The sequence below is a fragment of the Mercenaria mercenaria genome, chromosome 7 (assembly GCF_021730395.1).
Source record: "Mercenaria mercenaria strain notata chromosome 7, MADL_Memer_1, whole genome shotgun sequence".
Taxonomy (NCBI): Eukaryota; Metazoa; Mollusca; class Bivalvia; order Venerida; family Veneridae; genus Mercenaria; species Mercenaria mercenaria.
In genome coordinates this window covers 82737205-82765174 of record NC_069367.1, presented here as the reverse complement: position 1 = coordinate 82765174, position 27970 = coordinate 82737205, and the positions used below count along the sequence as shown (strand labels likewise).

The following is a 27970-nucleotide window of genomic DNA, read 5'->3' as shown; positions in this document are numbered from 1 at the left end:
ATTTACTGTCATGTAAATGATCTATTTTCTAGTTACAATTTACGTTTGAGCTATAAAGTGAAACCTGGCTTTTCGTCTTCATTCGTGTTATTAAAAAAACGTTCAAGGTATTAAGAAATTAGTCAGAAGAGTGGGAGGTTAGTATAATCATACTTTTAGTTTTGTTACAACTTAACAAAAAATTAATAAAATGAAGAATGTATTGTGAATGACTTGGTTCAGCGGGGACGTGTTTACTCATCCTCAATTGATACTTTTTACCTATAGGTTACTCTACGTCATAATCTGTCAGAGAAAAATGAAATGTTAAAATATTATATTGCTGACAGTAGATAATATAATGAAATCTTTAAAAGATCGTTTTGATGCATAGAACACATCTAAGCAACAGGATAAGCAACATGATATCAGACTCGGTTTGACTGAGTCTGTTCACAAGAGGTAATGAATGCAACACTCATTATGTCTCATAGCATCGGCTTATCGGACTTCTACTTTAGTAAAGATGAATGCTCTCAATGATTCCATGATCCCAGAGGAACAGAGTGTATACAAGTTAAATTTCGATGCAGAACGTCATGTCGCCGGAGAGTTGTCGGTTAATATTTTGAAGATTGAATTGGAAAAAAGGCTAATAAAGCTATAACTGCTATAGCGGTACATTGGATGCCGTTGAAAGGCTGAAAAACGTCGCGTCGAAGACGAATATTACCCGAAAACCGTTACCGTCTTAGCATCTTAATCTTTTCTTCTTTTTTTCACAAAACCCGCGCTAAGCATCGTTCTGAAACCCACGCGCCAGCATCCTCACGAATATGAACGGAAATCTACGACGGAAAATATTTTTCACATTTTCAAACAATGAATGCAAACGATTTATTGTAACCGAAACATTTCAACAAATTATATTACATATCTTCTAATGCAAGGCCAGTAGTTTGACAATAAAGTAAAAAAGAATCACGAAATTTATAGACTGTTCTTACAGGTTGAAGGTTAGTAATTTTCTCATATAAAAACGACAACTTCAGGTCGTCTTTACGTATCTTTATAGAACATCACTTTTCCCTATACCTGTCTATTTTTCATGAAAGTTCTATTATAAATTAACGACAAAAATGAAACAAAATTAGGGGGTTGAATAGTGCCTAGTGTAATGCCAGTGAGTTGTGGTCTGCTACCCTAAATATGGCGCATTTTGCTCTTGTCCGCACAACAAACCCCTACTTTCGGTTTCGATTTGCAAAACTTGCCATGTGGGGTGTATAAACATGAAAACCGTCTCATTTCATGCAGAATATTTTCTAGCAGTGCAAAAATGTAAATAAAGCACTCGTTCTACACGAATTTGCGCTAGAAATGGGAAAAGTAAGATATATTTACTATAAACTTCTTTCGACTACACCACGAAGCACATTTTGACCTATTTACTGACCTTATTTCTACAGACTAGAGACAGTCACAAATTAGGCCCTCTAGACTTTGTTACTTCTCTTGTCTTACATGCGCTCATGTAGATGCAATAGTATATTCTATATGTACGCAGCGTGACGTAGACACAGATAAAAACCCAGCCAATCATTGCTCGCTGGAAATCTCTAGCAGTCGTTGATTTATTTATAGGGATAAGTTCTTTATACATTTTTCTTTTTTTCCTAAAATGCTTTCTTTTGAAATAAGAAAAATCGTATGCAGTTTTAATTTCCTAATCCCTTTATGTAAGCATTTTAATAACTGCCTTATATTTCTTTTATTTACAATATCATTTTTTCATTGTAACATTTTAATAACTTCTCTATAACAGTGGCGAAATCCTAAAGCGTATAAAATATAAACGCCGGTTCCTACCGGCGATTAATTACTTGTTTTTGCACTCTTTCTCCGTAAAGTGTAGTGTTGATCACCAGTTAAGTGTAATTTAAGGAGGAGAAGATTTTACATATCATTTCACAAAGAACTGATCAAGGGCGTTTAAGTTTTACAGTACATATGACTTCCCTGTTAGGAGAAATAGCTTAGTGACCATGCATAGATTTCGTAAAGCATTGGTCGGACATTCATACACGACCATTTCTGTTTGAAATGTTCTGTAAAAGGAGAGCAGCATATAAGTGTTCAAATTTTGCACATCTTATTACATATAAAGTTGCGTAATTTTTTTATATGGTTGCATGTGCATGAACTTAGCCAGAGTAGCCAGAGTTTCTAGGGTTTTAACATTTTAGGATTTCATTTGCTATGGTTACTCTGGCTGGTCAGCTGGAGTTTAACATGTTTTGGCTTCTCCAGTCAGCCAGAGTAGACAGAGTAGGCAGAGTAGCCAGAATAACAGGATTTCAATTACTTTGGCTACTCTGGCTAGTTAGAGCAGCCAGAATTTCCGAGATGCCCATTGGTTTTAGCTACCCTGGCAAGCCAGTATAGCAAGAGAAAATACAATAAAACCTGTCACGAAATGACCCTTTTGGTACAATCTGGGCTGACCAGAGTAGCCAGAACAGGTTAAAATCCTAGAAACAGCCAGAGTAACTAGAGCAAATGAAATCCTAGTTACCCTGGCTTCTCTGGCTGATCAGAGTACCGGAGAACACTTAATTTGATTATAATAGAATTCCGCTTAAACCGGTGCTAGATGGACGTGTTGCACATTTATTAGTCATTCATTACCTGTCAACAACGACTCGATCAAACATATTCAGTAATCATGATCTATGCTTCCGGCTTTCAAAGTTTTTTCTCACAGATTTTATTGGATGTATCCCGGGCAACGTCTTAGGGATATATGTATTTCTCAAATTCAATTTACCAGTTGATCAGAGCATGTAATGATGCTAAGAATGTCTATAAACGGAATCAACTTTTAAAAAACTTCTTCATTACGGCTAGCATGCAGTAAATTGCGTAAATATTTTATCACCTTTAACAGTCTTGATTCAGAATTCGTTTAAAAATTCAATAAAACGCAATTCTTTCGGTCGAATATGAAGGTCATTTGATATTATATTACCTGTAAATTTTTGGGTGCCATCCGTATGGAACATTAATTGCTCGGCAATGGTTTTATCATGTACGTGGTGTTTAGGCTAGTAACTGAAATGAGTTCCATACTGTTACAGGAAATCATAGCACAAAGGAGAAACCCAGTTACACACAAACAGAAAAGACAATGAGTTTTCTAAGAAGAAAAGATAAAAAACGGAAAACCCCATGGAGAACTGCAGAATCACAATGGGATGAACAGGATGCAAAATCACAATGGGACGAACAGGTGTGCTGAAATTATGAAAACGGAAACAAAAAGCTTTTTATCCTTTGTAATCTTTAATAAAAATCTTTATAGGTTATAGATCAGCTTTCATATAGACTTTAACACCACGAAATCATAAATGTATAATATATGAGATGAAGCCACATATGGTTATAATATGATTAATATGATTCTCATATAACTATCGTCTGAAAATCAAGAGAAGTTCGTATGTTGCCAAATTTCCTATGTACAGAACTCGAGTTCTTGGGGGTTACTTGAATAAATCTAAAACAGATAGGTCAAACCACTTAAAAGCGTTCTTCTGTCGAAGAAAGGATTCAGAACGATAGACGATTTTCAGTTACTCGTTAATGAGGTCATATTTTAAGTGGTAGGGGACTTGCGTTTATTTTTTACACAGATCGATTCTATTGGTATTTATATTAGATTAGTTATTTGTAATGTTAGTTTGTTTTTTGAGGCCCAAATTGGGTGTTTTTATAGATTACTTGATGGACAGACAGAAAATGAAATTCAATGTTCAAACTTACTACGTCTGTGTAGTCTATTCCCAAAAGTATTGTAGAAAATAATTATTTAATAAATTCTCTTTTGCATTGTTATTGACCAATAACTTTACAATTAGATAAAGTAACTGTATGTTATTAGAAAATGTCTATGCTGTTCGTAAAATCATAGAAATGATAGAGTTTATTAAACAGCAGAGTCTGTTTGATATTATTTTTCCATTTTATGCATCAGATAGAGTAAAACATTGAAAGATGTCAGTTTCATATTTATTTCATTTAAGAAATATTATATAGAGCAGTTCGTCTTTTCATTAGGAAAGGCGGCGTTTGAATGGAATTGGTGGACTGGATTGCTAAAATGATGCATTTAAAATATGAAGAGACAAAAAAGCAGATAACTCTTGACAATATAACCCAGGCTCTAAGTCTAAACAAGAAGAGCTAAATATGAGTTTCATGACATTAAAGTTTTAGACAAACAAAAATGATGCAAATTGTCTGTCCTATAAGATGGTGCTACTATCCTGGCAAATTACTGATCTAAACTCTACGTATATTTTCGAAGCGTGCAGCTAAGTATTAGCTATGATGGTACTCAGGAAAGTAAAAAAATATATTTGCAGGACTGTAAACAAAAATTCATTAATATATGATTATAGTACATATGTATATATGTAAATGTGAATGTTTCATGTATAATAACTTGATGATTTATTGCAATGATGCGTTTTTCGCTTATGCTTCATTTTGCGACAACAATGCTTTTGTGGTATTCACTACATATGAAATGAATCTGTTTAAAATCATGTCTGACAAAACTTTGTACTGTCAAATCTATCCTTATAATTTTCCATAATAATACTTTAGTATAGCAGAAGGTTGTGTGCAGAGATTAGAGAATTTAATATAAACATTGGAACGAGGGACCGAAGAGAAATGGAAAGGGTGATGGCAAATCTGTTGGTTCTTGGTCCTGCGAAGGCAGGAAAATCAGCTTTTATCAATTCGGTTTTGAGCATTTCCTCAGGAAGACGTTTAAGAACAGCAGACAGTGCTGATTATGAATTTGGAACAGTAACAACTAAGGTACGTAAGCGTATTTATCTCATATCTGTAATTTATCATCCACATTTCATCTAAGCAATAACGTTGCAACTTAAACGAATACAGAATCTAATCTTCACTAAAGCTTTTTTCCAGTTTTCGTTTTATTTGTGTAATTAATTTCTAGTATTTGTGTATAATCAATTCATTTAAAACTTCTGAATGAAGTTTAAGAGTATTTTGATAGATACATATATAAGCCGGAGCGAAGAAACATATAGCAACGCTCCATTAGTTATAGATTTATCTTTCTCTCCACGTTTAAAGGTTAAATATTAACAATTCGCTAATATCTTCGAAGGATTTTTATTATATCTATATTATAATAGAGACCTGAAAACACAACACCGATAATATGCTTATGACTAATAATTCAATAAAATAAAATGTCCAATCCATCATCAGTGTTTGAACAAGTCAAACAGGTAGGGATTAACCACTATACCATTAATTTAACTTGCATTTTATCATGCATTGTGCTGAAAGGATCTTTTGTAACATTTCTTTTTTTTAAAAGAAAAGTTTAAAATTCATGGCATTTTTATAGTTAATGGAGTATAAACCCCCTTTCACTATATATATAAATTTTACGATTATATAAAACTTTAAAGATTTAGTTTTACATGCAGTTGAAATACGCTTATCCAATTTTGAAACGCAACATCTCATTCTTTGCAAAAATCTTTTGGACTAATTGATCTGGACTTCTGAAATTATACTGACAATTTGAAAAGTCCATTGTAAACAAATAAAAAAAAAATAAAATAAAAACACAACAAAAAACACGTTGGAGCAATATTGAGAACTTTATCTGTTTTAATAGCCTATTGAATTGCATTTGGAATAATAGCTATATTATCAGGAATGAAACAAAATGAACAGGTTGGCTGGACAATACTACTAAAAGTGTGCTCTATAAGAGTAGATCTGTAACAAATATATTATGTACAGTTACTTAACTGCAAGTTTTCTTGTCTTATTAAGTCGATTTGATGTATCCTCTATATGAATATCATATGAATTCTTTTTTTAATGATTAATAAGAGTCATTCACCATAATTCAATAATTTATATTTTACGGTATACGCGGCTCGAACAAATCTGACTGCTTTAATTACCTACCCTTTATTCTATACAAAGATGTGATATATTCTCTTCATTCCTCAAAATAAAAATAACTGGTATGCTAAAACAACTTGTTTCACAAGTCAGTTAGATGTTTTGATATATTATATGTTCACATAAACTTCCTGCTGTATCTTTCATGCGACAATCTATATCTCTATGATCTTCCATAATGTTATTACATTGAAAATTTCATTGCTATAAAACAAGTATGTCTGTGTGTGTGTTTATAATCTCTACAGGAAACCCAATTGGGCGACTTCTAGTAATGTTAAGTAGAAAGACAAAATACAAAAAGTAGGCCAACATTTTCTTGTCTTTAGCACGGCAGATGTAAAGCATCCATACATTAGACCATGATCAAAATCTTAGATACGTTTTTTAGCTCAAGGAGCCAGGAATCGAACTCAGGACAGTGTTGCCACAGGACCACTACTTCCACTCTAATAGAAGCAACTAAATACTTGGCTTTATATAAACAGACTGTAACCGCGGGAATAAAATAATAATTGTAGCAGCTCCTTTATAGTATTTGTATTACGTATTTACCTAAAAGGTTTGCACCATTTACTGAAACATGTTGTAAAAACGTTTGATTCACATCATGGTGATCATCTTAAGATAAATGTCTGCATAATTTTCGACGAACACATCTTTATTACCGGCCGCCAGGAGTCGGTGGGTTTATTGGTATGCTAAAAAAATTTCGCGTGTGGGACATGGAGCAAGTCACATGACAGGTTTTCGATCCTGTAAAGTTTTTTTTTGTTCGTAGATGTGTGATACACTAATACTTTATTTATATGATAAAATATTCTATATATATATTTAAAAAAAGAAAAAAAACTTGGGTCACGTGACACGTTTCGAACATCTTCGTAACACACCGTAAGTTACAACCATCTGGGATAACCGTGACCTAATTCACACGATCCTTTTGTTAACATTTTTATTTCTACACTTTCCACCTTTCATGTGGTACATTTGACTTAGATACACATATTTTGTAATTTGGTGGTGATGTATGATTACCACGATTATCGGAGATTTTTGGAATTATGCTTTTTCTTAATATTGATATTAAATTGTAAAAAAAAATGTAAAAACAGGTTGTGTATGACGTACAAATAATCAGCTGTTCAGTGAGCTGATAACCTTTGATAGACTGGTCTGAATATACATTTCTGGCGGCGGAAAAAACGTTTGACTTGTATAATGATTTAATTGTAATGTAGCAGCAACATCTAGTGTATTTTATTGCAGTACTCTATTTATGGCGGGGACGGCGAAGTTGACAATATACAACTGCACGATACACCTGGTCTGATGGAACAGGAAGGACAAGGTTTTAATTCAGAGAACTTTATTCCTCTAATTGATGGCCATATAGAAGATGGATATGAGGTACATAATTTGTCTTAGTCCTGTACATTAAATAAGAGGTTTTGTCGAGTTTTTGGACTTTGGACGCAACTATGACCACGTCTTCTGCCCCAGCCAGGATCAGGCACACCTTTAACATTTATTCACTGTAATAATATGCACCTTGCTGCTTGGCATTCTTCAAATTTGTAGAAATATTGGTGGGTACTTTTACCAGGCCATTACCCGATAAATGTGAATTTTTCATCGATTCCAGATAAATAGTGTGCACTAGCTGTGCAGACAGTTGAACAAATTAACTATATTGGCATCGTGCTACTGATAAATGTGTGTGTGTGTGTGTGTGTATGTGTGTGTGTTCGGATTTTTCAACATTTTTTCAGTCATATAAACGACGGTGTCTACTTATTGCAGTGAGCACAATGCCCAACTTTATAGCGCTGCCTCACTGGAATATCACGCCGTAGACACGTGACATGATACCCCACCCAGTCACATTATACTGAAACCGGGCTAACCAGTCCTAGTACTACCCTCTTAATGCTAAGCGCCAAGCGAGGAAGCTACTAGTACATTTTTTACGTCTTTGCTTATTGAAAAATATAGATGCATCTTTATTAAATACTCTTCCAACATGATATGATTGATAATAATGTGCCATTTAAACAAAGGACTAAACTTTAAGTTAAAGACGGACCACTAATGGTACATCTATACCTATTTGAGTCAACAGTTGTTGTTATTTACGGTAACAGTACAAGGAAGATGTCTCAAAAATGTATTTACAAAATATATAATACAGCTTTGGAATTTGAAACACATAAAAATCAGTTTCTTATGATTTGATCACAATGCCCTCACTTTATTTAATGCTTTCAGGGATTCTGCTCTTAAAACTGTTTTTATCTATAATGAAATACTAATGGAAAACTGCCAATCATTTTATCAATCGAACCGCGACAATTGATAATATCTACATTTTCCCACGCTTCTGTTTAAAATGATGATAAAGTTGTGAAGTCTGCCTGGCAAAAACAAGATAAATAGAAGTTGTAGTTGCCAGCAGTAACCCATGTTGGCGACGCTTGTAAGTGTTGTACCGGAGAATAGTGCAAGATACCACAGAAGACTTGAATTCCAGAAGTTTCCCTGGTTTCGTAATAAGTGTTGTATTATTGTTGGAATACCTCATTTTTTAAAGTAAAATATGTCTGAACATTTTTTCACTGTAAATTAGTTAAAATCACATCACGCACAATGGTCATGACATAGCTGTTTTGAGTAATTACGAATTTCGCAAAGAAAACTGAACGGTATTAAAGGTGCAGTTCTATTAAAAGGACAACAATATTTGATCATAAAACCCTTTAAAGGCCATCATTAAGTGTTGGATATTCGTCATTGTCATTTTTATTTGAATAAGATAGATATATTATTTATTTACATACTCTGGATAGGATTGCAGGACAAAATTTGACATAAACTATGTCTGTGAGACATAACCTTTACCCCCAACCACATAAAAAAAAAGAAAAACGATCGGTCCTTTAAAGAAAAAAAAAACAAAAAAAACAAAAAAACAATTCATTTTAATTTTTTAGCGGAATGGGTGATATTCCCAATTTTTCATTAGTCTAACATGAATTATATCATAAAGCATGCACAAAATCGTTATTTTCTTTTCTGTGCATGTAATATAATCAGTAATCTAATAGCATTATTTTAGTTTTCTGTGCATGTGATGTTATGTTTCATGTCTCTCGTTGAGTGATATGATACGTTTGCATTGATTAAAACACTGCAACAATCAATTTGAAGAGGCGCTCAAATGTATGATTGCATTAGATTATTTCTTTTAGTGTTCATGCATGTTTAAACCTTGTCATTCTTTTCTCCGTGCCAAACGTTTCGAAAAAACGACATTAAACATTAAACGCTCGATACAAACCCCAACCGAACGTCTTTACTACATAATCACATTCTTTTAAACGACTTAAACCGGCACAAGCATGTACAGTCATCTGCAAAATATACCCTTATATCATGTATAATGCAACCGCTTGCAAAACATATCTTGTAAACAGGAAACTGTTAACGGTGGCCTGATTTCAAAGAAGGGGTCGGAAACTCATAGCCTCAGAATTACTTCATATTTACACCATTTTCAGCATTCAAGCCATATAGGAAGAATCAAGGGTGAAAATATATGAATCAGCTCTGGTTACCATTATTCTTTTTGTGAAAAATTTCTGAGAGTCAAATGTTACTAAAATGTTACAATTTTCTTTACACATAGTGGTCTCTTTGTCTGAAATAGAGCACTAATTTTAATATTTGCCTGAAATGCATAACAGAAATAATTATTTAAAACAAATATTGTCTTTCAACATTCTTACAGTTTTAGAAGCAACAATTTAATAAATACGCCTTTAAGATTTTATTTTATCTTTAAAAATTGGTCTGCATGTATATTTTTTAACTTCTAATAGAAAAAAGTGCACGCATCTGAATATAATACTTGTATGAATTCAGCAGAGCTATGTAACCCATTTCAATTGAAGGAGGAATTTTAGTGGGTCATTGACAAAAAATTGACAAACTCAGCAAACTCATTTATGCCTAAATTACAGAATAATCTGAAATAATATTACATTGCCAGATACACAATTATAGCAAAACATATATACTTCATGTAAAATTATTTTAAAATGTTATACTGTCAAAAATATTGTCTAGAAGTTCTATAATTCAGACCCTTTTTCAGGACTTTCTGTATCAATTTTGTATTCTATGAAACAATTTATTTATTTTATTTTGCTGGGTTTAACGTCGCGCCGACATAATTATAGGTCATATGGCGACTTTAAAGCTTTGACGATGGAGGTAGACCCCAGTTGCCCCTCCGTGCATTATTTCATTACGAGCGGGCACCTTGGTAGAACCAACGACCTTCCGTAAGCCAGCTGGATGGCTTCCTAACATGAAGATTTCAACGCCCTGAGTGAGGCTCGAACCCACATCGATGAGGGCAAGTGATCTAAAATCATGAAAAGTTCATCTGCAAGCTGTCAATGCATCCAAGGCATCTAAAGCATCTGGGCAGAATTAAGAATGATACAACCATAATATTTATCTATGAAACTTACAGCGTTGTCACAAGGTCAGTTCTCAACAGCCTTGTATGCACTTTTCTTTCTTCTGGGTAAACTAATTATGTGTTTAAAGGCAGTTGGAAATACTCATGGGTCAGCGACAAACTGGTACTGGCCAGTAAGGTATTGTATGGTTACAAATCATGACTGTCCAAATTGTTTTTTCAAGTTGCCATGGTTACAACATTCATTTCGTATTTAAAAAAACTTTAAATCATAGATTTTTGTTCTGAAGTTACCATAAAGCCATTGATATCAAATGACATTTTTGGATAAAATAACAAAAATATCAATGTGTGTTTGTGTAAAGACAGTGTCCTTTCACCTTAAGAAATCACTTTGTTGCCACAAAACAAATAGTAGTAAAAGCAAAATCATGCATATTTCGCCATTTTATTTAATACATACATTTTAAATCCAATTTAAAATTATGAACAAATAACAGTGTATATCCAAGACTGATAAATATCATGATATTTAAGAATATACAGTATGTTTATGTAATACCAATCTGGGAAAGTTTATTAGGTTTAAATACTCTCAAGGGTAAAATGAACATTTCTGTTATTAATTTACATTAAGCATGTAACAAAATCACAATGCCCAATTTTTGGGATTTGAAATACAAATATCCCATTCATTTCCATCCGGCAGATTGTTTGGTGAATATTTTAAAGATTGAAATTTCTAGACAAAGATGCACATACTTCCTTTAACAATCAAATAAAATCAAATGATCTACAGAACAGTTTAGTCAATATTTTGCTAGATACAAATTTAAATGTATATAATTCTTTCAAACTATCAGGACAATGACCAGACATTTTTAGGGATAACTATAGATAATGCAGATTTAAGACTTGAACCCTGATCATGCACATTCCAGTACCAGTAAATTCTCAGTAAGTACAAACTGCAGTTGAAGACATATCTACTTTATTTATTACAGTACATACATCTTGGTAAAATAGGATGTTATATGCCTTGTATATCACAGAATGAAACCCGCTATACAGATTATAATTTTACTGAATTTTTAAAGATTAATAGATGTTGTCACATGAATAAGGTCTTAAATTAGTCAGAAAGTCAGCTAAGAACTCAGATGTTCTCTTTAATCATTGGCCAATAAGTAAAAATGGACTTAAGTAAATACCTAACACAATATAGGTAACTTTACAAATGTAATAATTTTCATTAAAATCTACATTGCAGACATTTAACAAAAATAAATTTTATCAGAAAATATGATTTTATGATACAGTCTGAGAGTGAAAAAGAATTGTAATATTTCAACAGTCTCACAAAAGCAAGTATACTAATTCAACCATTTTTTTGCTATATTTTCTCAGTATTAAATTTTCTACAACGATTTAAAAAATCTATATAAAATTCTAAATTTCAAAGATACCAATCATTATTTTGGTCTGTGGCAACCCAAACAAGAGGGCCAAGATGGCCCTAGGTCGCTCACCTGAGAAACACACCATAACACACCATAACATGTTTGACCTAGTGATTTCATGGAAAAAAATATTCTGACAGCTATCATTAAAATTGGAGCAAAAATCTTAAGTATAAACAAGTATTTTCTTTGATTTGACCTAGTGACCTAGTTTTTAACCCCAGATAACCCATATTCCATCTTGATCTAGATTTCATCATGCCTATGATTTCTGAAAAAAATATTCTGAAGTATCAATTAAAATACAGACTCTATCGGCATAACAAGTTTTTCTTTGATTTACTTAGTGACTATTTTGCCCCAAATGGCCCATATTCAAATTCTACCTTGATTTCATCAAGGGAGTCATTCTGACTTAATTTCAGGAACATCAATTGAAAAATACAGCCTCTATCGCATACACAAGGTTTTCCTTTGATTTGACCTAGTGACCTATTTTTTGACCCTAGATGATCCATATTCAAATTTTAACTAGATTTTATCAAAGCAATCATTCTGACCAAATTTCATGAAGATCAATAATAAAATACAGCCTCTAACGCATACACAATGTATTTTTTTTCATTTGACCTAGTGACCTACTTTTTGACCCCAAATAACCCATATTCGAACTTACACGAGGTTTTTCTTTGATTTAACTTAGTGACCTACTTTTTGCCTCTAGATGACCCATATTCAAATTCTACATTGATTTTATCAAGGCAATCATTCTGACCAAATTTCATGAAGATCAATTGAAAAGTACAGCCTCTATTGCATACACAAGGTTTTTCTTTGATTTGACCTAGTGACCTACTTTTTGATCCAAGATGATCCATATTCAATCTTGAACTAGATTTCTTCAAGGTAATCATTCTGACTTAATTTCAGAAAGATCAATTGAAAACTATAACCTCTAATGCATACACAAAGTTTTCCTTTGATTAGACCTAGTGACCTGATTTTGACACCAGATGACCCATTTTCAAACTCAGCCTAGATTTCATTAAGATTATCATTCTGACTTAATTTCAGGAAGATCAATTAAAAATACAGCCTCTATCGCATACACAAGGTTTTTCTTTGATTTGACTTTTTGAACCCAGATGACCCATATTCGATCCTGACCTAGATTTCATCAGGGCAATCATTCTGGCGAAATTCATGAAGATTTGTTGCAAAATACAACCTTTATCGCAAACACAATGTTTTTCTTTGATTTGACCTAGTGACCTAGTTTTTGACTCCAGATGACCCATTGTCAACCTCGGCCTAGAAATCATCAAGGTTATCATTCTGACCAAATGTCATGAAGATTAATTGAAAACTACAGCCTATATCGCATACACAAGGGTTTTCTTTGATTTGACCTAGTGGCCTAGTTTTGACCCCAGATGACCCAATTTCAAATTCAGCTTAGAATTCATAAGGTAATCATTCTGACCAAATTCATGAAGATAATTGAAAAATACAGCTCTATGCATACACAAGGTAATGTTTATTGAGACCTAGAGACCGTTTTGATCCAATGAATCATTGTCAACCCAGGCCTAGAATCATCAAGGTTATCATTCTGACCAAATTCATAAGATTAATTGAAACTACAGCCTATATCGCATGCACAATGTTTTTCTTTGATTTTAAATAGTGACCTAGTTTTTGACCCCAGATAACCCATTTTTTAACTCGGCCTAGATTTTATCAATGTTATGATTCTGACCAAATTTCACGAAGATCAGTTGAAAAATAAAGCCTCTATCGCATACACAAGCTAAATGTTGACAGACAGACGACAGACATACAGACAGACGCCGGACATCAAGCGATCACAAAAACATTGCTCAGATGAGCTAAAAAGGCATAGATCTTCACTGTTCAGGTGTCCATAACTTATTCCAAAACACTAATTGAGGATTCCCCACTTTCAGCCTCTCTGTTTGGAAAACACAAAAATACTATTTTCATAAATATTTTGCCTTCACAGAGATATACTGCATTCTCAACCTGTGTCCTGGGGCCTCCGTGGCCAAGTGGTTAAGGTCGCTGACTTCTAATCACTTGCGGAAGGTTGGTGGTTCTATCCAGGTGCCCGCTCGTGATGAAATAATGCACGGAGGGGCACCTGGGGTCTTCCTCCACCATCAAAGCTAGAAAGTCGCCATATGACCTAAAATTGTGTCGGTGCGACGTTAAACCCAACCAAAAGAAAACAAAACTTGTGTCCTCTAGAGATGAAATGTCATCTTGTCATCACTAAACTATCTGGATTAGACAGTTATGTCACAGACTGCACATTTGAAAGTTATAGAAAGTCTTTTAAGCAGTCATTGTTATTTTCATTTGATACAGAATCCTCAGAAGGCTGGCTGTTCAGGTGATATGAGAGGTCTTCTAACAGCATTTACTTTCACCATGTAGCTGTCACTGAAAAATAGAGAAGTGAGAGAATAGCAATCTGTCTTTTATTTGACTAAGGGTGATAGTGGGATGGGGATGGGCTCTCCAAAATATTTGTGACATCATGATACTGGATAGAACTACTGATCTTCTACAAGTCAGCTGGAGCGTTTCCTCTCACAAATTTGTAGAAGAATCAAATTTACATAATTATACAATTTCAATCATTTAATAAATTTTATATCAATAAAATATAATATATACATCTTTCCTTTATTCTTTTAATGACAATAATTTATCAGATATATACCCCCTTCCTTGAAATGATTTTAAAAGGAACAATTGTATGAAACACATTAAATACTTTTGACTTTGCTACACATAGATTAAAGATGCATGAAATTCTAAACAAAGTTCATAAATATTCTGTCAAAAAATAAGTATTTATAAAGATTTGAAATCAGACATGATCAGATACTAAAACAAAATTATAAATGAAATGTAAACACCTTCTTTTTATTCAAATATAAGGATGATGATCAACCATTCTTTGAAGAATTAGTCTAAAATAAACACAAATCAAACTGAAATGGTTGTTACTGTTGTTACATTTTGACAGATACAGGATTTAATCCTTTTCAACATTATATGGACCACTTTGAAAAAATATATATCAATTTTAAAGGCATAGTCCTAATTTTATACAAGTTTCTGTTGCAGAATAGATTAAAACATAGTATATTTTATCTTCAAGTAAATTGAAATATATTCTTACAAAATATGGAGGATATTGCATGCAAATTATAAGAAAAAATCACTGTTTTAGATAATTCCATTAATAATTCTATCACTTTTAATTGCTTGATTATATTTTACAAATTGTATGCTTTATTATGCTCAGAAATTTCATAAACTATATCATCAGTATTTTACATGATAGCATTTAATTAATTTATTATCTATTATTCCAACAATCAAGGACTAAGTAAACAACTGAGTGGGTGGGGTAAATCTACGTACACTAATATAAGATTAATACGTAATACTTTAAAATTCATGTTAAGTAAAGTTGCAGGTTTTTTAATGTGCAAACTGTTTCTTCTGGAAAGAACAAATACGTGAGAAAGAATTATTATATGAGTAGAATTTGGTATACCGACTTAAGCAAAACTAAGTTAAATAATGGGTGTGGTTAATCTGCAAATGATGAAAATATATTAATTTCACATTATGACAAGGTTCGATGTTTAAGTAAACGTATGTGTCTTAACTTTTTCTATAAAGAAATTAAAACAAACTGAAATGTCAATTCGAAGATTAAAACGGCATTTAATAGAAACATTTTCAGCAATTACATAAAATACGGATAGAAAACTTATTAAATTATTAAATGCTGACAGGTCATTTTCTAGAGAATGTAAAAATTGATTCAAATACAATAAACGTAATAATGTCTTCGACATTTTAAGTTTACTTGTAAACTTGTGAGATATGATAACATTAGTAAAAGATGGAATACTACTCTGCAATAACATCTTTTTTAAATAGGAATGTATAACCTTTAGAATGTTAATTCTAAATAACAAAACAACATACATTGAACAAATGTTGATTGATACAAACTGGCATAATATGATTTAAATAATCTAAGTCATTAGCATACAGAATGTGTATTTTGTGTACGATTTTACACATTTCAGTGTCTTATCTCCTGTACACCGAAAATGTTATTTAAGGAAACATGTTTTCTACATTTTATACTGCTATAATTACCTCATATTACAGAAGTGTGACTATAGCAGTACAAAATGTAGAAAATCCTTATATTGAAAAGAGCCTTTGAGAACATATGTTGGAAGCTATCTGGAAACGTTTAAATGGCGTATCTTTGTATACGTCAAATACACACAATCATACAAAATATGTATGTCACAGGGTGAGAAAAATGTTCAGCTAGACCGGGACTCGAACCCGGAGCCTCGGAATACCATTCCTATGCTCTTCGGACTGAACTACCCGGCCGCCCACACATTTTCTCCCCATTGTTGTTTCTGTAGAAATAAAATACATGTACTGACCTGCAGTAAATTATATCTATATTAACAAGTTGCAACATGTCCTGAACACGGCAGCTCGAGTCATCGCTAAGACGCCCCGTTGCAATCATATAACACCTGTATTGAAGGAGTTCCATTCACTGCCAGTGAAATCAGGGTGCAGTACAAGGTTCTGACCCACACATTTAAGGCTCTACACAATTAGTCCCATGCCTGTATTAGAGATATGATAGAAGTGTATAAACCGGTCATAAACCTAAGATCACAAGGTTATGCCAAAAAATATAACCATGATGTATGGCAATCGCACCTTTTCGGTCACTGCTCCAAAGCTTTGGAACTAAACAAATATGAGTTATCGGACCTGCTTAGTGCATGTCAGATCATGACAGAAAACAAGTGTGTGAAGTCTCAATCTATTCCCATAAATACCAGCTTACATACAAAACCATAACCAAAAATTTCTGAGTTGAAAAAGGGGCATAATTTTGTAGAAAAGCAAACCAGAGTTATGGAACCTGTGCAATGTGAGTCAATTCATCACAGTGAATAAGTGTGTGAAGTTTCAATCCATTCCCATAAGCGGTTACTGAGATACCAGCTCACATACAATAACTTAACCAAATCGGGACGCGGACGCAGACGCCGACGCACGGGTGAGTCCAATAGCTCTACTATTCTATGAATAGTCGAGCTAAAAACGCTAGAGGGTATAGATCATATCACCGATAACAGAAATTTACCAAACAAGAGCTTCGCCTAGCGGGGCAATATACGCCCAAGAGGTTTTCTAGATAAGGAGGGAAGCAAAATTTAAAGAAGACACATATCTAAAGATTTTTGGGCGGGGCATTTAAGGGATTTGGAGGGAAGGGGAGAAGGATTTGTGTGTGCGGTGCTGGTGACAGGAGATAATTTACTAAAGAGCTAGAAACTAAATAAAAATGCAGGGTGCTGGAGTGTTTTGGGTTTGAATGTGACATAATACTAAAGGGTAAGAAGCTAAATGAAAAAAGTGTTTGTGTGTGTGTGTGTGTGTGTGGTGGGGGAGTGGGGGGGGGGTGTAAAAGAGAAAAAAATAATTGATGGGGTGTGGGGATGGTGGCGGCAGGGGGCGATGGTACATTGTAGATGGGGGTGGGGTGTAAATGAAAATAAAGATTTTTTTTGTTGGCCGGGGGATGAATATGCTCTGGACATGAACTATGGTGGGGAGATTTGATCTTGCTGTGACCCTAGGAGATAATTTGAACAATATTGTTAGAAGACCACTACATACAAAATATCAAAGCACTAGGCCCTGCAGTTTTATACATGAAGATTTACATAGTTTTCTCTAGGTAAGTCTGTATGAACCATGTTACCCCAGGGGGCATATCTGACCCTAGTGATATAAGAAGAGGCCAACTAGATGATGCTACATACCAAAAAACAAAGCCGTATACCCTGTGGTTTTGGACAATACGATTGTCAAAGTTTTTTCTTTATATAAGTCTATATAAACCATGTGACCCCAAGGGCGGGGCCATATTTGATCCTAGGGATATAATTTGAACAATCGTGTTAGAGAACCACTAGATGATGCTACATATTAAGTATCAAAGCCAAGGGCCCTTAGGTTTTGGACAAGAAGATTTTCAAAGTTTTCCCCATATACGTCTATATTAACCAAGTGGCCCCAGGGCGGGGTCATATTTAACCCTAGGGAGATAATTTAAACATTTTCGGTAAAAGACCACTAGATAATGCTACATACTAGTTATTAAAGCCATAGAGCCTGTGGTATTGGACAAGAAGATTTTCAAAGTTTTTCCCTATATAAATCAATATAAATTGACCCCCAGGGCAGAACCATATTTGACAATAAGGGAATAATTTTAACAATCTTGGTAAAGGACCACTGGATAATGCTACATACCAAATATCAAAGCCCTAGGGCCTGTGGGTATGGACGTCGAGAAGATTTTTAAAGTTTTCCTTTCGGTTGCCATGGCAACAAGAGTTCTTTATGGATTTCAATTCTTTAAACAGTTTTAACGAATACTATGCAAGGAACATCTCTGTGAAGTTTCAGTAAAATTGGCCCGGTGGTTTAAGAGGAGATGTTGTTTAAATGAAAGTGTAGACGGACGGACGACGGACGGTCACCGGCCAGTGAGCTATCACAATAACTCCATATGAACACTGTGCTCAGATGAGCTAAAAAGAAAACATGCTACTGTTAATCATTAAGTATTCATTAGATATTTATATAAATATTTACATTTACAACGTATATCTGGTATGCATGTATACACCTATATTCTGTTTCATTTATGTAATAAATGTCAAAGAAATATTACAATTTATTGTGTAAATTATTATTATTATTATTATTATATACCACATTTATATAGCACTCTTTTCATATAAAAATACGTTCAAAAGTGCTTTACATAAAAACATTTATATAATGTTCAATAAAAAATGGGAATTGAACTATTATAGAAGAAATTAAAATTACATTACGGTAATAAGATACCAAGCATTTTAAATTGGAAGGTAGGCAGATCAAAACATGAAACAAAATACAATATCATAAAACATTAACTGACCTATCAAAGACACAGGTCAGAGCAGAATAGAACAGAAGATATCTTACATTTTGAACAGACAGAGTTAAACGGTATGATGTCTGCGAAATGCATCACAGCATGCAAACCGTCCCGGATGATTGGGCCAATCCCTACCTAAACGGCCCGGAGAACATCCACGATACATCCCACAGAAAAAAACACCGCCAATATTATTCTGTCACACTGGAGTTCTTAATTAAAGTAATTAATTGGCCGGCAAAGTACCTACATTATAAATCAGGTAATCAGTGAGATGTTAGTTGCCAAAGAATTGTATGAAATAATGCGTCTTTAGCGCTTTTTTGAAACTTTGCACGGTCTTGCACTCTCTTATGCCAGATGGGAGGGCATTCCATAACCTCGCAGCAGCTGTCTGAAAGCTCCTGTCACCAAATCGTATTGTTCGACATTTGGGCACCACTAGTTTTAATGCATTATTCTGCGATCTCAGATTTCTGGATGGTGTATATATTTCTAGCATGTTCGCTACATAAGCTGGTGATTGATCTTTGAATGCCTTATATGTATGTGTTATAATTTTGTATTCTACCCTACATTGCACAGGAAGCCAATGGAGTTCACGCAGAACAGGCGTTATATGGTCGTATCTGGATGTTCTGGTTACGATTCTAGCTGCCGTGTTTTGGACATATTGCAGTTTGTTCATTGACCGTTTTGGAATTCCATATAGAAGAGAGTTGCAATAATCCAAACGTGATGTAACAAGAGAGTTGATTAGAGATTTTGTTGCGTTTGCGGTTATATATTGTCTGATGTGACTAATTTGCCGCAACTGTGCATAGGAATTCCTACACACACTATTCACATGTTGCTCCATCCTCATGTTCGAATCCAGGAAAGCACCGAGGTTCCTGACACTGCCTGATTGTTTGATTTCAGAGCCGTCCACTTTCACAGATATGTTTGAAACAGATTGTGTCTTGTGTTCAGATGAAAATATGATTAATTCTGTTTTTTCAGCATTGAGTTTCAACATGTTAGTATTCATCCAACTTACTATATCCTTTAAACAACTTTCAACGCGATGAATGGTCTCTTCAATAGACATTTCACAATGCAATTGAATAATCAACTTATATACGACTGGTATAACGCAAGAAAATCAACAAGCTGAAGCATATTCTTCAAAGGAGTTGTTGCCAGTATATTATATTAGTCACTGCAAAAACATTTTGGCAGCCATCTTGGCGGCCATTTTATATAAAAAAACGTGATAGTTTTAGATTTTCGTCTAAATATATATTTCGTACTCTACATTTTTTTTGATATTGATAATATATGGTAGGATGTATACATTACAAAAGATGATAATTAATTTATTTCGGATTTCATTTTGAATTACCCCACCCATTTATACATATATGTTATCAATAATTTAGATTTACCCTTTAACAAAATAATAATGCTATTACAATTTATGATCACTTGTTCAACTCGGGATTGCATAGTGTAAGGAACAAAAGTAAATGGAAGCATACAAACAAAATATATTGACCGTATGTTCAAGAAAATAGTATTCATCACATTTTAGTCCACATAAAATTTGTATAAAATGTGTCAAAAAGTTTAATTTCATATCGATTTATGCATATAATTTTGAAAATTTATAACTAAAAATATTATAAAAAATCCAAATGAATTTACAACAGTTAAATGCTTTTATTTTGCAATTCTATATATTAGATGTCATTTTCATGTATCAGAGGCTATCTTGGTGGCCATCTTGAATTTGAGGACTTTGCCCAGTGACTAGAAATTGGCATCAGGCAGTTCTGAAAACTACAGATTCTGATGAACATTTCGGTATGCAGAAGAAGATGTGCACATTCATAGACCACCTACTACCAGTTTTAAGCTACTTATCTGACCATATTTGCAGCATGAAACACATACACTATTGCAAATAACTAAATTATGATTACCTCTCTAGAACACCCACTCACTTCATAGTTGTTTGAAACTTTATCATCAAGCAGTCATTTCCAAAAGACACAACTCACAGCTGAAAAACAAAACAAATAAACTTACAAAAATATATACATTTTGAAATATAAATATGTCTTTATCTGCTATTTACAAATAACATTAAAAGCATGCTAATGGTCATTAACAACTAAAATTATCTTTTTTTTTCTCCTACAAATCTACTAACTATAAAAGGAGGTAATTCTAAAGAAAAAAGTATGTTTTTCCCAATTCTGATTTGAAATTCCCAAATGTGTTACCTTATATGGGTGTTTGATGTTTTAAAATGGTTTTGTAAATTTATATGTATATTAAGGTTATTAAAACAACATTTATAGTGTTGATCAATTTCTGAAATGTCATCCATTAATATTTTACTGAGAACATTTCCGAATACCACTGGTGTTGGTACATTGTATCCCAAAAATGATGAAAAAACGCCTGAAAGTGTTATCTTGGTAAAATAATACGCGGAAAGCCCGAGCGGACCGAAGGTCCCACGAGGGCTTAGAGCGCCTCTAGATAACATGTATGACGTATGTGAAATATATGAAACAATACTGTAAACGAATGGGAAAAATATTTTCAAATTTTTTTACCATGCAAATTGAATTTCGTCTCCAGCTGACATGGGGGCTGCCATTTTGAATGTAAACGCTTATTGGTCAAATAATACGCGATCATAAAGCGCTCATTGACTAAGACCGGAAATCGTGACTTTTGGAAAATGTTCGACAATAATTACGACAAACTCAATGTGTGTGCGTTTACTTTATTTTATCTATTTTTTTTTGACCATTTTGTCAACCTGCCTCCGTTCTGATGTAACATGATGAAATTGTACTTGAAAAATGAACGAACTATGACGCGAACGCTACTAAACAAACTTGCTGTATGACGTCATCAGCGTCGTCAGTCGCGTCAATGCAAACATTTCTGCGGTCCACTTTTTGTAGGACACAGCTTAAGGGCATTGAATTTTTTTTTTAACATTCAAACTGAAAAGTCCTTTATTCACCAGTCCTGTCTTCTTAATTGCATACTTTTCACTGAAAAACAGTTAGAAAAATGCATGTCATACAAATGTCCTAGCAGTATAAAAATGTGTGAAATGTTTTATTCTTGATATCTATTCTAAGTAGATATCTACAAGAGAATGGTAGCTGTATGGGTCGATGTTTACTATGTTAGTCCTTTTATATCAACAATAAAGAATTCAATATCAACATTATATTCGAGATACCAAGAGAGCTGGCCTACTTTATTCTATTGATTTTTTCAGTAGCAAAAAAATGCTTTATTATGAAGGGAGTCGCTCATTGACTTTAAACATGACATGCAACTTGTTGGTGATAAGATGATGTGCAGGATAAGGATAAGGATCGAAGGATAAGGCCACAAGCTCCATAACACGGTTAACTGAACAGGCTTTCTGTGTCTGTCAAATGTTTAAGAAAATAGCCTCTGTATGGTCTTCGAATCTGTTGAAGCAAGTGAGCAAATATCTTGCATACCTTGAAATTTTACATGTTAGATTAAAACATAAAATATTCTGAGTCTCACCTGTTTTCATTGTAGTGTTATCTTCCGATAAGTTGATACAAACTTCACTTATGGAGATAAACAGATAGTTATCCACAGTTTCTCTTTTCTGTCAGAGAATTTTTCCCAAACAATGTCGCTATTTAGGAAATTTTAAACGTTGACTTATTTTGAAGGGACACCTCCAAGCATCACATGCCCATTTAGCATAAACTCTCTGACTGTCATTGTTTTAAAATAGTAAAAAAATGCCAAATCCGAGTAAAAATCTGATTTCAGCATAATCCAGGAAGTAGAGTTAGTTAAGCTCTTTGTGGTTTCCTAAATGAAGAGCATCAAGGGGAGGTAATAAAGATAGGTAAAATACCTCAAATCATAAACTTTGGCTCAAATCTACAGGAATTTGTTTGGATGACCAGCTACAATTTATATTTCTTTTTGAATTATCATCTTCCCTTTAAACAAACAAATATACTTTTCAGCTGAGACTGTGCACTTTTCAAGAAGTAGAGCACAGTATAAACGTATGTTTTGCTCCATAAATATATTTTTTGGCAGATGAAAGTCTAGATTATATAAGAATCAAATAAATATTTGGAAATATTAGTTTGGAATGAAACCTTGTTCATTTGCCTTTAAAATTTGTAAGTACAAAAATAAAGGACACTGTCTAGTACTTTCCAGATAACAAAATAAGCATGCATCCCTGATTTTTTGAAAATTAAGCAAGTTGGGGATTTGTATCCTCGTTTCCATGGTAACCAGGACATATATTGAAAAAATGATAATAAAAAAACAGGGTTTTCATAATTTTGCATCTTCTTCAAGAAAAGATCAGTTTAAAGGAAATCTGTGGCTATGAGTTTCCCGCTTGTTCTGGTTCTTACAGAGAATTGGTCTAAACGCCAGTCAGTATAAGAACAAACTAAACGCCAACTAATTTAACCAGACAGAACTTGACATATCATTCCCAGTACATCTGTGAAAATGGTTGTCAAACATGACATGTTTGATAATTTGTTTTTTATGGCATTTAACTCACTATGTTGATTTTCTGATAAATGTTTTGACGTTGGTTGTGTGTTTATCTTTGGTACATGAATGCCTGCGCTATTGTGGCTTTTATTAAGGAACGTAGCATTCCCTTTGTATATTCATCCTTGTTCTACTTTCTCTTTCAACTTCCTCCTTCAACCCCCACCCCCTTTTATAGCTCTTACCACTTTCTCCCCTCTATCTATATTTGGCATAGTTTTATATGTACCTGTTAGATTCTGGAATGCAATATCTTTCTGGTGCAATCCTTATATTTCCTTTATTGATATATCCATTCACACTTACAAGAAAAATGTGAGTGCATTAAGCGTTGATTGTAGGAAGCAATATGTTCCAATTCGAAAGGAATTAAAATGTGTTTTATGACATACATTTGTAAATTTTTTCTTTTCTTATAACCTCTCCATACATGATTAACATTTTATTTGAAATTATGAGCATTCAATATATTTAACGTTGTCAACATATATTAAAGCGAATTTTAAATGGGCATTTCTTTTGTGTGGTGGTGTTAACGGTACCGAATTAATTTTCGCCCTAGTGCATCTGCTGCCTTTTGTTTTTCTAACTTTACCTGTCAGTTAATTTAACGATTTTTTTAGTTTATCATTCATGTGCCATTTTACATATTTTACGCAGTTCCAGCGCGAGAGAGGCATAAATGAGTCCGATCCAAACTATCGTCCGAACAGCACGAGAAGAGATAAGATTAATTGTGTGGTCTTCGTAGTAGATGTATCTACACTGAAAACACTCACCGATAATTACACACAACAGATTCGAGCTTTACAAAACGTTCTCGTAGACAAAGGTAAACAATAACTGTTTTATCATATTATACTGGTAATAAACTTGCTATCAAATCAATAAACAGCAAAAGATACTTTACAAGAAGATATATCTAATAAAGGTAACATTGAAAAATCTTGATTTGTCAAAATGTAACATGCAAGACGATCGTATTATCAAGACTTTATCGAATACAGAAACTTATTGCATATTATGCAGATAACTAGATCAAAATACGATTATAAAGATTCAAAATGAAGAAATCTCTGAAAATAATCTTAGAAATATTGATAGTATGTGATATAGGCCGAGACAGAGCATAATTATCTTGTCTCGGAAACGAGCGACTATATAAACATGTTTATATTTTGTCATGCTTCTGTAGTATGCTTTAATGTTTTTAACATTTTAGTAATGTTTGTTGATGTGACATTGAGTAGTCTTTGATTATTCCTGTCCCTTTGTTAACATTTCTCCAAGCCAAATTTTTGTAATGCTATGGCCTGTCAATCAAAAAAATTCTAAAAAAACATTTAAAGATTTTTTTTTCAAGATGGAAGTTGAGTTGTCTCAGCAATGAATGTTCTTTGCAGAGTTTTTAATCACATTTTCTTCTGTTATCCTTCAAATGAACCTTAAATGATAAATTTTAACGGCCATGTTTGATTTCTTTGGAGAAATTGGAGAAATTTAACCTTAAAACTCCGCACTAATATACAACCATACATGTTTATGAAATGTTAACATATCTACAGCAGCAGGGTAGCCAATTTACTTGACTTTTAGACATCGTTCACACGGAGAAAACGTCTTCATTCAGGTAACAATTTACCTATATTTTCCTTATTATTTGGCGGAAAATAATAAAATAAAGTATGTCGAAGAAAACATGATAAGTGTCTTTCCCCGCACAAATTATGTACCATCAGGTTTCGGTTCTTTTCTCAAATACGTCGTCGGACTAATTTGCATGGATTAACAACTTTGGAGGTAACGTATACACTTTCGCCGTTGCGTGAAATGATTTGCAGACTTTTGTGTGGAGGAAATCATTCATTTTCTGCCTTCGGCGCTTTTTTTCAAATAAATGTCCATCAAGTCATAAGGAAAATATAGGCATAATGATACCCGAACAATTTTTCCATGTGTACGATATCCAATAGCAGTTGATCATATTTTAATGAAAGAAAGTTGATAACTTATCTTTTTAACTCAAACAAAGCAAGTTGAGATGTTACGAAATACACAGTATCATTAAAATGTATGTTATTAATAATAGAATTAATCAATATTTTCATTTAGGTATCCCTCAAGTGTTACTACTTACAAAATGTGATAAGCTAAGTAAACATGCTCGCAAAAACACAGCAAATATATTTCGGAGTAAACGCATCGAGAAATATGTGAAATATGCTGGAAGTAAATTCGGAATTCAACAAAGTTATATTCATCCAATCGTCAATTATGGAGAGAACCCAGATGGTTTAGATGAAAAAGTAAACATTCCTATATTGCTTGCGCTTCGACAGATGGTTTACTTTGCAGGAGACTATCTTGAGAACCAGGTACAAGTAGAGCGAAGTACTCCAGAAAACACTACGGGATAAATAAGAGATGTCTGAAAGACTACCAGTTAATGAAATGAATGAATAACGTTTAAGAAACGATATCAATGCAGATTTAAAATATCGAAAATATAAATATGTCATATATTATACATGTTATATATTTTCAGGAAGGATCAACACACAGTGTTGAAAAATATATTGTTTAACAAGTAATGTTTTAAAGACTGCTTTGATTTCAAAATTGACCGCCGTAAGCTACACTTTCGGAAAGAGTATTGATGTTTGACCTCAAAGCGGGACAAGTTAGACACAGTAGAAAATAAAAAATATCAGTTTTATTATTTTTTTTTTTTGTTCAAAATTTAAAGTTCTGTGATATTAGGAGTCTTTCAATGAATGTCGTTATACATGAGAAAGACAATTGATTTAATATTCACATATTTTTTATTATTATACCTCTCTTTTGCCTACAATGATAAAATCCCATTACCCGAGAAAGAGATATTTTGACTATCAAAAACATTTTCAACCTTTTTGACACGTGACCAAGCGAAATTGACTGTCAGGTCATGTGATCGCGCTGATATTTTGAATGTCATATAAGGGTAATTAACTCCTTCAATTTTTTAGCCATATGATTGCCTCCCTTGTACACATATAGTAGTGACATCACAATTTAATGTGTACACAGGCGATTACCGCGCTAAAGATTAAACTGGTAAATTAAATGAATTAAAAACATTTTAAAACATTTTATGTACTAAATTTTGCTCGGTATAATAAAATAAATATCATATGGCAGCGTGTGTGACATTGATATTGTCAATCCTCGAAACAGAATGTCACCACTCGGCTTTCGCCTCGGGTGACATTCTGCCCTCGGGTTGATAATTTCAATGTCACTGTGACACACACGCTGCCATATGATATTTATATAATGTCATTTGATATTATGGAATGTATATGATGCGTTTTGAATGTTGTGTTCTTAGTTTTTTAGAATAATGAATCGGATGAATCAGGGCTTTGTTTCACCAAATAAATTTTATTTAGACTTGCTACAATAATAGCGGTTTTGACAAAATTGTGATTACCATATTTTTTGTTGTAATTTGTGTAAGGATTTCTAATAAATAAATGTTATCGTATACCTATCGCGGTGGCAAGGAAAACTCACAATAATCGCAATACTGTTTTTTGGAGGTGGACACGTGAAAAATACATGTATCGGTTTTAAGCCATATTTCTAACAAATTCACGATATAAACATTGCTGCAACCACTGACGTTTCCAAGTATTATGTGACGTCATTTACTATAAATTAAGGCAGAAGAAAAATAAAAAGTCCAAGTGTTTCAGTGTATATGTCCAGTATATTGTCTTACATAGATTCAACATATGTTTGTTTCTTAATCAAATACATGATTTATATTGCCCGCGAACTCATGACGACCATAATTCATAGGTTTTTCACGTTAGTAAGTCTAAATGCATATACTGATATTGAACATAAGCCTCGCATTATTTATTTCTATGTATAGAAGAAATACATTGTATGTACATTTCTGTTTTTCATGTAATAAAACATCACAATTTTAATCACGTGCATTTTTCCCGCTGAAAAGAAAAAAACAACTTGCGAGCACCCACTTAACTATATCTATTGGCGACAACAAACAGCATTTTGTAAACAATCAGTACTCAAAGTCGCAAGATGCGAAGTTCCTATTTACTACCCTCTCTATGAATATATTCGTGGCATCATATTTCACTGTCAATGATCTTTTGCCGTTAAGTAGGCGTACTTTGATGCTGCAAGGTTCTCTCAGAATTATTATTTTCTATGGGACCAAAATTAATCAATCTGCGGTGTATATATGTATATATATATATATATTGATGATTTCTTTGATTTTTTATTAATCTGAAGGGGTGAGATCTCCTACAAGCATGATGTTGGGCATGCAACGCA

The 27970-nt window shown here is 33.3% G+C and overlaps 1 protein-coding gene across 1 annotated transcript; it reads left to right on the top strand.

The window, feature by feature from the left end:
- LOC123553772 (interferon-induced protein 44-like) lies at positions 1–27638 on the top strand. The gene is made up of 6 exons (XM_045343417.2): positions 1–137; positions 3117–3268; positions 4648–4866; positions 7273–7413; positions 24281–24452; positions 25733–27638. Exons 2-6 carry the CDS (start codon positions 3167–3169, stop codon positions 26035–26037), a joined length of 939 nt encoding a protein of 312 aa, XP_045199352.1. The 5' UTR covers positions 1–137; positions 3117–3166; the 3' UTR covers positions 26038–27638.
- Positions 27639–27970: the final 332 nt, after the last annotated feature.